At 43.2% G+C, this 11462-nt stretch overlaps 1 protein-coding gene across 1 annotated transcript; it reads left to right on the top strand.

Annotated features, from left to right (window-relative positions):
- Positions 1 to 456: 456 nt before the first annotated feature.
- LOC311135431 (fibulin-7-like) lies at positions 457 to 7018 on the top strand (the record flags this gene model as incomplete). Its single annotated transcript, XM_084169379.1, has 7 exons — positions 457 to 525; positions 1539 to 1707; positions 1906 to 2076; positions 2343 to 2567; positions 5602 to 5739; positions 6040 to 6175; positions 6658 to 7018. The coding sequence occupies 7 exons, from the start codon at positions 457 to 459 to the stop codon at positions 7016 to 7018; spliced, it is 1269 nt and encodes a 422-aa protein (XP_084025505.1).
- Positions 7019 to 11462: the final 4444 nt, after the last annotated feature.

Raw genomic sequence — 11462 nt, 5'->3', positions numbered from 1 at the left:
TTTGGTTCACAAGATGATCAAAATATATATTTGCCTATTGTAACCTACCAATTGAGAAACATTGCCTTATAATTTAGCCTTCTATTTTGGTACACTAGTATCTAAAGTCAAAGCCATGGTTTTACTTCTATGCAGATGTGCGACCTACTACTCAGCTAGTGGTGGGTTCAGCTCCTTGTCTGGGCTTTAAAAGAACCAACTGGGCGGGGAGAAATGTGGCATCTGCTCTCTAAAAAAAGTAGAGGAGAAACGTTAGCTGTGTTTACTGTTCAGGTCGCTGTCATGTTTGAATGAGTCCTACTCTTGCAATTGAAAGAGCATTTATTTATATTTGCAGGCTATTCGATTTAATCAACCAAAAACTGTAGGCTATATAAAGGTAACTTATTTTAATTGGTTTATTTTGTTAATCAACCAAGAATCCAGGTGAAGGTGTGCAGAGGATTTTTTTCTAGGATGATGAATCAGCTTAGTGTTGTTATGGTGATTTTGGGTTTGCATCCCCTCTACATTGCCCATGGGCAGGTGAGTACAACACGTGTTCTAGCTAACAGCTATTGGCACTGGTTTTGTTTCTCTTGACTGATTACTTTTTAATGGAATATTGCTTTGATTTTAAAATGACCGCTTTATTTAATGTTGCATGAAAATGCTTGTTGCATTTAATTGTAATGAAAAGACATGCACAACTATTGCCCTACTGATACTAAATCCATATTGTGCATTTGGAAATAAGTGACATTGTATTACTAAAGGCATCAGTGGGGAAATTAATGGATTCTATTTAGTTCAGCATTTCTCGAACTGCATAAACAAGAAGACATCCATGGCATTCTGACACCTAGGAGCTGCAAATTGTGCCAATAAAAAATAACTGACTTCCGGGATCACATTTGCTCTTACATTTTCTCTTATATCAAAGTGGTCCTTACACATTTGGAGAACTTGGAGACTCTTTGGTCACTAATTCCTGACACACAAAATGTTCACACAGGTGGGACTTCAGTAATTGGAGCAAAACATTTCACAAGGAGCTCTGACACTGAAAATCTCACCTGTAGACTTCACACCTTTTACTCCTGTTTGAGTAAATACTACGTACACTTTTTTATTTTGTTTGTACGAAGTGAGCAGCCACACACTGGTGATACCTCAGTGGGTGTTTTCCATTGAATGGAGCCAAACATGACTGTCTATAGTTTGCACTTTAAATAAAGCAGATTTGACATACAGTATCCATTTCCCCCCAGAATGTGCAAGGAAAGCTATTGACATATTCCTATGGGTTTATAGTAATATGTCTCCTACCACTGATCTGTAATTAATAATTTACTAACCTGGGTAGGTTGGTATCTCTTGTTATGTTGATTTGAATCATTGGATCCCACTACAGTGTTACTCTACAGTAAACTAATTTAATATTTCATTCACTCACTCAAAACATTTAGGGCCAATATTTTACGAATATTCGGGTCAACTGAAATCTTAAAATTGTGGCTGTCTACTGACTGATCAGGACCTTGCTGTGCCCCCTACAGGACTGTCCGTTGAGGCAGGAGCTGCAGAGCTCTCTTCATCAGGTGGAGAAGTTGCTGTTAGCCCAGGAGGCTTCCTACCAGCAGAGCCTTCGCTCCCTGAGGAAGAGACTGAGTACCCTGCAGAACAGCGGTACCGTAACCGTCAAACATACCACCAAGGGGCACAACGGTGAGAGAGATAGATACAGTGACTGCTTAGTTTTGTCATTTGCACATTAATGTTTTTTTCTCTTTTATAATATATACTGTGTATACTGTATAGTATTGCACTAGCACTTTGATAATTACTGGACTTGTTTTATGCTTGTCTGTCTGAATATGTCATGCTTGTCTTACTGTTTGTGTGTCTCTCCCTCTCCCTGTTCAGCCACCTGTCCTAAGCCTGAGAGCCTGGCCTACGGCAGGAGGCTGGGGAGGGTGTTTGGTGTGGGGCACGAGGTGCACTTTGTGTGTAAGGCAGGTTATGAGCTGCTGGGGCCCCAGACCAGAGTGTGTCTGGCGTCTCTGAAGTGGAGCGGCCAGCAGCCCACATGCAGGGGTGAGTCAGAGCCCTGAGCCCTCACCCGCTTCTGTCTGTGTCTCTGCTCCCTCCGTGCCTAGAATGATAACATTGTGTTATTCTACTATGATATGGTACATCATTTATTACTGTATGTAATATTCAACACTACTGGAGTACTATCTCTGTGTATGAATGGGGAGCCACTTGTTTTATACTGTACTGTAACATGTGTAGACCTTGTCTCATTGCTCTTACTTGCTCTGCTTAGTGGTGTAATTTTATGGTCCCTTTTTGGTCCCCAGTCTTAAACACTGTGACCAACATCCCCGCCGCCCTACCCACGACTTCCTACCTCTACCCCTCCTCCCTCTCCACTTCTTCCTCCTCCATCTCCACATCCTCCCCGTCCTCTGCCCCACTCTCGGCCTTCGTCCGTCCGTCCCGCTGCACCCAGTTCCAGGGCTCCTCCCACTGCATCTGTGATGCAGGCTTCACCATAAGCGGCCGCGACAGCAGCATCTGCACAGGTCAGTACGGCCAAACCTTACCTGTAAAGAAGAAAGAAGAATCAACCATCAATATGGTCAAACACCATGGGCTCCACTAAATAATGTGTTACACTTTTAAGAATCAATCGGTTCTTAGAACCAGCCAATCTTAGAGCTGTATGTAAGTCATGGAATTTTTATATAGGAGTGCAGTCAGTGTACTGTTGTGATTTTGGAAGTGGACCCAATACATCAGAGCTTAAAAAATATGTAGCCTAGAGTATTGTCTATATATACTGAACAAAAATATAAACGCAACATGCAACAATTTCAAAGATTTTACTGAGTTACAGTTCATTTAAAGAAATCAGTCAATTGAAATAAATTCATTAGGCCCTAATCTATGGATTTCACATGACTGGGAATACAGATATGCATCTGTAGATCAAAGATACCTTCAAAAAAAGGTAGGGGCGTGGATCAGAAAACCAGTCAGTATCTGGTGTGACCAAAATTTGCCTCATGCAGCGCGACACATCTCCTTCATATAGAGTTGATCAGGCTGTTTATTGTGGCCTGTGGAATGTTGTCCCACTCCTCTTCAATGGCTGTGCGAAGTTGCTAGATATTGGCGGGAACTGGAACACGCTGTCGTACACGTCAATCCAGAGCATTCCATTCATTGGGTGACATGTCTAGTGAGTATGCAGGCCATGGAAGAACTGGGACATATTCAGCTTCCAGGAATTATGTACAGATCCTTGCGACATGGGGCTGTGCATTATCATGCTGAAACATGAGGTGATGGCGGCAGATGAATGGCACGACAATGGGCCTCAGGATCTTGTCACGGTATACAGTGGGGAAAAAAAGTATTTAGTCAGCCACCAATTGTGCAAGTTCTCCCACTTAAAAAGATGAGAGAGGCCTGTAATTTTCATCATAGGTACACGTCAACTATGACAGACAAAATGAGGAAAAAAAATCCAGAAAATCACATTGTAGGATTTTTAATGAATTTATTTGCAAATTATGGTGGAAAATAAGTATTTGGTCAATAACAAAAGTTTCTCAATACTTTGTTATATACCCTTTGTTGGCAATGACACAGGTCAAACGTTTTCTGTAAGTCTTCACAAGATTTTCACACACTGTTTCTGGTATTTTGGCCCATTCCTCCATGCAGATCTCCTCTAGAGCAGTGATGTTTTGGGGCTGTCGCTGGGCAACACAGACTTTCAACTCCCTCCAAAGATTTTCTATGGGGTTGAGATCTGGAGACTGGCTAGGCCACTCCAGGACCTTGAAATGCTTCTTACGAAGCCACTCATTCGTTGCCCGGGCGGTGTGTTTGGGATCATTGTCATGCTGAAAGACCCAGCCACGTTTCATCTTCAATGCCCTTGCTGATGGTTTTCACTCAAAATCTCACGATACATGGCCCCATTCATTCTTTCCTTTACACGGATCAGTCGTCCTGGTCCTTTTGCAGAAAAACAGACCCAAAGCATGATGTTTCCACCCCCATGCTTCACAGTAGGTATGGTGTTCTTTGGATGCAACTCAGCATTCTTTGTCCTCCAAACACGACGAGTTGAGTTTTTACCAAAAAGTTCTATTTTGGTTTCATCTGACCATATGACATTCTCCCAATCCTCTTCTGGATCATCCAAATGCACTCTAGCAAACTTCAGACGGGCCTGGACATGTATGGCTTAAGCAGGGGGACACGTCTGTCACTGCAGGATTTGAGTCCCTGGCGACGTAGTGTGTTACTGATGGTAGGCTTTGTTACTTTGGTCCCAGCTCTCTGCAGGTCATTCACTAGGTCCCCCCGTGTGGTTCTGGGATTTCTGCTCACCGTTCTTGTGATCATTTTGACCCTACGGGGTGAGATCTTGCGTGGAGCCCCAGATCGAGGGGGATTATCAGTGGTCTTGTATGTCTTCCATTTCCTAATAATTACTCCCACAGTTGATTTCTTCAAACCAAGCTGCTTACCTATTGCAGATTCAGTCTTCCCAGCCTGGTGCAGGTCTACAATTTTGTTTCTGGTGTCCTTTGACAGCTCTTTGGTCTTGGCCATAGTGGAGTTTGGAGTGTGACTGTTTGAGGTTGTGGACAAGTGTCTTTTATACTGATAACAAGTTCAAACAGGTGCCATTAATACAGGTAACGAGTGGAGGACAGAGGAGCCTCTTAAAGAAGAAGTTACAGGTCTGTGAGAGCCAGAAATCTTGCTTGTTTGTAGGTGACCAAATACTTATTTTCCACCATAATTTGCAAATAAATTCATAAAAAATCCTACAATGTGATTTTCTGGAGAATTTTTTTTCTCAATTTGTCTGTCATAGTTGACGTGTACCTATGATGAAAATTAAAGGCCTCTCTCATCTTTTTAAGTGGGAGAACTTGCACAATTGGTGGCTGACTAAATACTTTTTTTCCCCACTGTATCTGTGCATTCAAATTGCCATTGATAAAATCCAATTGTGTTTGTTGTCTGTAGCTTATGCCTTCCCATACCATAACCCCACCGCCACCATGGGGCACTCTGTACACAAAGTTGACATCAGCAAACCGCTCGCCCACACAACTCCATACACTTGGTCTGTGGTTGTGAGGCCGGTTGGACATACTGCCAAATTCTCTAAAACAATGTTGGAGGCGGCTTTTGGTACAGAAATTAACATTAAATGATCTGGCAACAGCTCTGGTGGACATTCCTGCAGTCAGCATGCCAATTGCACGCTCCCTCAAAACTTGAAACATCTGTGGCATTGTGTTGTGTGACAAAACTGCACATATTAGAGTGGCCTTTTATTGTCCCCAGCACAAGGTGCACCTGTGTAATGATCATGCTGTTTAATCAGCTTCTTGATATGCCACACCTGTCAGGTTGATTGATTATCTTGGCAAAGAAGAAATGCTCACTAACAGGGATTAAAACTAACATGGAACATTTCAGAGATATTTTATTTCAGCTCATGAAACATGAGACCAACACTTTACATGTTGAATTTATATTTTTGTTCAGTGTATATCAGTGATATATTGAGGAACTGTGTTTCAGACATGGATGAGTGTCAGCTGTTTCCGCTGGCGCAGCCTGGGCGCCTGTGTATGCACACCTGTATCAACACCCCTGGCAGCTACCACTGTGTGTGCCCTCATGGCTACAACCTGACCAGAGACAACCGCAGCTGCAAAGGTCAGGACCACAGACCAGACCATTCCACCAAGAAGAGCTACCACAGTACCCTGGCCTGAGCCAGTGGTTGTTACAGGGAGATTGAATTTTGATACCGCCTCTGATATTTAGCACTACTAGCGTCCATGGGCTTTTGATGGAACAGTGCTGCTTTGTAATTGCAATGGGAACTAACGGTAACTCTGTATTATATGATAAAGTCTTTCCAGTTAAACTGAAGCTTTGGAAATGTGACGTGGGCTCAGTGGGTACCAGTCTTGGTTACTTGTGTTTCTTGTCTCCCCCTCCACCTCTGGATAGATATTGACGAGTGTGAGAGCAGACTTCACAACTGCACCCAGGACCAGGAGTGTGTGAATACATACGGGGGATTCCAGTGTGTGCAAGTGGCGTGTCCTCGCATCAAAAACGCCACATACATCAAGACCTCTCCTATGTGAGTAACTGCTGTAACAAAAACAAACACTACTACCCTATCTGGTGTCACTATGCTTCCTGTTTTAACCAAATCATATAATGGTTGCACTAAGAGACTGAAAGCTACACTGACTCAATGAAGGAGGAGATTCCCTACACTCTCAATCATTTTAAAACAAACATACAATTTAGCTGTTTCTGTGGAGAGAGAGAAAAAAGTTTTCATTTCATTGTCACCACAGTGCAGCTCCACCCATCATTTGGCTCACATAACCTCATTCACCTAAATTACCCCTTGCAATAGACAACTCGTTTTTATTGCTCATACAAATAACTACTACAATTAAGACAGATATACAATCAAAAAACAACATTATTACAGTGGTTTAAGGATGTGAGTTTGGATTTATTTCTCAGTTAAGTTATATTTACTGGGTGAAACAAGAAGAACCCTCCTCTCACCCTATCCCTGACCCTCCTCTTCCTCTGCCGCTGTCCCAGGCGGTGTGAGAGGAACCCGTGCATGGTGGGGGACAAGGCCTGCTCCCAGGCTCCCAACTCAGTCTCCTTCCACTTCCTGCCCGTGGTCTCCAACATGTCCGCCCCACGGGTGCTCTTCCGGGTGTCTGCAGCCCGTGTGCTGGGTGACACGCTGCGCTTCGGCCTGCTGGGGAGTCACGGCCGCAGTCACTTCAGCATGCAGCGCTCTGGCAGGCAGACGGGCACCCTGCTCCTGGTGAGCCCTGTGCAGGGCCCTGCTACACTGGAGGCAGAGGTAGAGATGAGTGAGCTGGAGAGACAAGCCCTGCTGGGACGCTACCTCACCAAGGTCACCCTGTTCGTCTCCCCCTACGGTTTCTAGAGTGATGGAGAGGAAGAAGGGAGGAGGAGGGGTTGATGAGAGAGCACTGTCAGGTGTGGAGGTGGAGGAGAGAGAGAGAATCGAACCACTGCGAGAGCATTGTGGATAATGGCGAAGGGGAGGCCTCTGTGTAGATGGCTGTGGGTTCTGTCCTTTACAGGAAGTCCTGAACCAGCCATACTGTTAATGTGGATGCATTTTCTCCCTGGTCTGTCGGCAGAGGGATCATAGTCATGTAAATAGTGGTTTATAAACATTCCTCAGGCTTTAGGCTGCTCTCTTGTTATCACCTTGGAGAATTTTAGAGGTATTTGTATGAATAAACCAGAACGGTTCGGTGTGTTTAATTTCAGTGGGGAATGCAATGTGTTTCTTTGGGCTATGGAATCTGTAGCTCTACTATGACAGGCAGACCACCACATCAGCTGTAATGCATATACATGAGAAATGTTGAATTAAGAATTTCTGTATTTTAGTGGTATTTCTCTATATTTATTGTTTTGTATGTGTTCGGTTTTGTGTAAGGTATTTGTGATTGGAGGTCCTCTTCAAACTATATCTACTGTACCTTTTTTCTTAATTGTTACTGTTTTGGTTTATTGGATATTCTCTGAATACGTTCATAGAATAAAAAATCGATCCATTTACCTAATATAGCATGTAATGCTTCACTGTGCATGTAAAAACATCATATTGTATGCCAGGGCGACTTGGATGAGACACTTGTCCCACTCACAAGGCTATTGGGGCTGTGTCTTGGCCAGCTGATCGATGAGTGTTCAATTCAATCGTTCCACCATCCCATCACATTGCGGATGATAGGGGCTGGTCCTGGTTTTCTGAACTCCCAGAAACTGGCAAAGGTCTCCAGCCACCATCTAAAGAACACTCAAACTCCAATATCTAAAAAGCCTCAAAATGTCTTATACTGTATAAAGTGCACCTGATCCTTACAGAGAGTGTAAACTACCTATCCATCTACCCATGTATGCAGAGGAAGGCAGAGTGGGGTGGTTTTGAAGTAGGTGGAAAAAATGTAACACTCCCATGTCAGAGAGCAAACACAGGATCTGTCCCAGTCTCTGGCCTTCACACTGTCATCTCTCCATCCATCTGACCATGACTGTACACAGCTGGAAATAACTCCAACATGTGTGTACATGCACACACATCCAGAATGTCACAGGTCAGTACTTCAGATGGTCATGGGGAATAGGACATCATGTACAGTACCAGTCAAAAGTTTGGACACACCTACACATTCAAGGGTTTTTCTTTATTTTCACAATTTTCTACATTGTAGAATAATAGTGAAGACATCAAAAATAAGAAATAACACATATGGAATCATGTAGTAACCAAAAAGTGTTAAACAAATCAAAATATATTTGAGAATTTTCAAAGTAGCCACCCTTTGCCTTGACAGCTTTACACACTCTTGGCATTATCTCAACCAGCTTCATGAGGTAGTCACCTGGAATGCATTTCAATTGACAGGTGTGCCTTCTTTAAAAGTTAATTTGTGGAATTTCTTTCCTTAATGCGTTTGAGCCAATCAGTTGTGTTGTGACAAGGTAGGGGTGCTATACAGAAAATAGCCCTATTTGGTAAAAGACCAAGTCCATATTATGGCAAGAACAGCTCAAATAAGCAAAGAGAAATTACAGTCCATCATTACTTTAAGACATGAACGTCAGTCAATCCGGAAAATGTCAAGACCTTTGAAAGTTTCTTCAACTGCAGTCGCAAAAACCATCAAGCGCTATGATGAAACTGGCTCTCATGAGGACCACCGCAGGAATGGAAGACCCAGAGTTACCTGTGCTGCAGAGGATACGTTCATTAGAGTTACCAGCCTCAGAAATTGCAGCCCAAAAACTGTTGGAAAAGCATTCCTCATGAAGCTGGTTGAGAAAATGCCAAGTGTGTGCAAAACAGTCATCATGGCAAAGGGTGGCTTCTTTGAAGAATCTCAAATGTAAAATATATTTTGATTTGTTTACACTTTTTTGGTTACTACATGATTCCATACGTGTTATTTCATAGTTTTGATGTCTTCACTATTATTCTACAATGTAGAAAATAGCAAAAATAAAGAAAAACCCTTGAATAAGTAGGTGTGCCCAAACTTTTGACTGGTACTGTATGTCTGTGTATTCTGGGCCAGATGCATAAGTCGCGGCATAAGGGCCTTCTTTGTAGAAATGTTTTTATCGGGAGCTGTATTATCGGACACTGACTACTGGGGCAGGTTGAGGTGGGACACATGAAGGGTTAACCCCACGCAAGCAGACAAAGCAAGGCAGTGTGTTCCCTACAGACAGGTAATTCACTAGTCATATTTATACATTTTAGTCATTTAGCAGATGCTCTTATCCAGAGCGACTTACAGGAGCAGGGTTAAGAGCCTTGCTCAAGGGCACATTGACAGATTTTCACCTAGTCGGCTCTGGGATTCGACCAGCGATGTTTCGCTTACTGGACCAACGCTCCTAACCACTAGTCTACCTGCCGCCTCATGGCCTGAGAGCACCTCTGGCATATGATATGTTTGAGTATTCATCCTGAATGTAGGTCAACTACCTTGAATGGCCAAGTCTAGTACAGCCAGGCCCACAGAGTAGGCTAGGCATGCAGGTGTAAAAAAAACACAGTTTCACTCAGGCATTCTCAATTAGTCTACTGAAGCTGGCATCACTGGGTGTGCTTCAGAATTGTTTGTCAATTCTGGCTACTCGTGGCTGTAGATTAGAGGATTTGTGTGCTAAGGGCTGGAATGAACAAAGACCCTCCTGGTTTGGAACCTAATCTGAGTGGGAATGTGGGTTAGTGTAGGGGTTCTTGTCAGAGGAGACTGGTCCCGGCCCTATAATCCTCCCTCCTGTCAGTCCTGTGCCTACAAAATAGTGGATAACATTATAAAAACTTGCAGACTTTATTAACAAATTGTCCAACTTCAATGGTATAGAACAGAAATCAAAACCAGGGAAATGCACTGTTATTCTGTTACATCTCAATCAAATACATGGCATAATCAGAGATGAAAGCAAAGGACCTACATAAATTTATACACAAAAACATAATTACAAAACATATTTTTCATCATAATCTTAAATCATATGTTATAGTCATTGTTTAATTTTGACTGGATGAAAGCTTTTCACAGACAAAAATAACAGTAAGTATTGATAGATTGAATGACTCAACAGAATTCAATGCTGTCTGGGTAGCACAAGAGAGGAGTGGTGGTAAAAAAATAAACGCAACGGGTTCTCCCAAACTAGGTGTCTTTGTTGGAGTGTTTCTTCCCAAATCTGGGGTGTTACAGCTTTGAGGGGCGCACGAACACACACACACACACACACACACACACACCTCTGCTCAGTATTAAGGGGTGTTAGGAGTAGACTAGGGGCTTCTAATATGTATGTATGTATGTACAGTGCATTCGGAAAGTATTCAGACCCCTTGACTTTTTCCACATTGTTACGTTAGCCTTATTCTAAAATTGATTAAATAAATAAAAAATCTCAATCTACACACAACACCCCATAATGACAAAGCGAAAACAGATGTAGAAAATGTTGCTAATATATATATATAAAAAATTAAATAAAGACCTTATTTACATAAGTATTCAGACCCTTTGCTTTGAGACTCGAAATTGAGATCAGGTGCTTCCTGTTTCCATCACCCTTGAGATGTTTCTACAACTTGATTGCAGTCCACCTGTGGTAACTTCAATTGATTGGACATGATTTGGAAAGGCACACCCCTGTCTACATAAAGGTCCCACAGTTGACAGTGCATGTCAGAGCAAAAACCAAGCCATGAGGTCGAAGGAATTGTCCGTAGAGCTCTGAGACAGGATTGTGTCGAGGCACAGATCTGGGGAAGGGTACCAAAAAATGTCTGCAGCATTGAAGGTCCCCAAGAACACAGTGGCCTCCATCATTCTTAAATGGAAGAAGTTTGGAACCACCAAGACTCTTCCTAGAGCTGGCCGCCTGGCCAAACTGAGCATTCGGGGGAGAAGGGCCCTGGTCAGGGAGGTGACCAAGAACCCGACGGTCACTGACAGAGCTCCAGAGTTCCTCTGTGGAGATGGGAGAACCTTCCAGAAGGACAAACATCTCTGCAGCACTCCACCAAATCAGGCCTTTATGGTAGAACGGCCAGACGGAAGCCACTCCTCAGTAAAAGGCACGATAGCTCGCATGGAGTTTGCCAAAAGGCACCTAAAGGACTCTGACCATGAGAAACAAGATTCTCTGGTCTGATGAAACCAAGATTTAACTATTTGGCCTGAATGCCAAGCGTCACATCTGGAGGAAACCTGGCACAATCCCTACGGTGAAGTATGGTGGTGGCAGCATCATGCTGTAGGTATGTTTTTCAGCGGCAGGGACTGCGAGACTAGTCAGGATTGAGGGAAAGATGAAAG

This window comes from Coregonus lavaretus, assembly GCF_964263955.1.
Source record: "Coregonus lavaretus genome assembly, chromosome: 9".
In the NCBI taxonomy this organism is placed as follows: Eukaryota; Metazoa; Chordata; class Actinopteri; order Salmoniformes; family Salmonidae; genus Coregonus; species Coregonus lavaretus.
The sequence above is the reverse complement of the archived record's forward strand: the minus strand, read 5'-3'. Positions and strand labels throughout refer to the sequence as shown.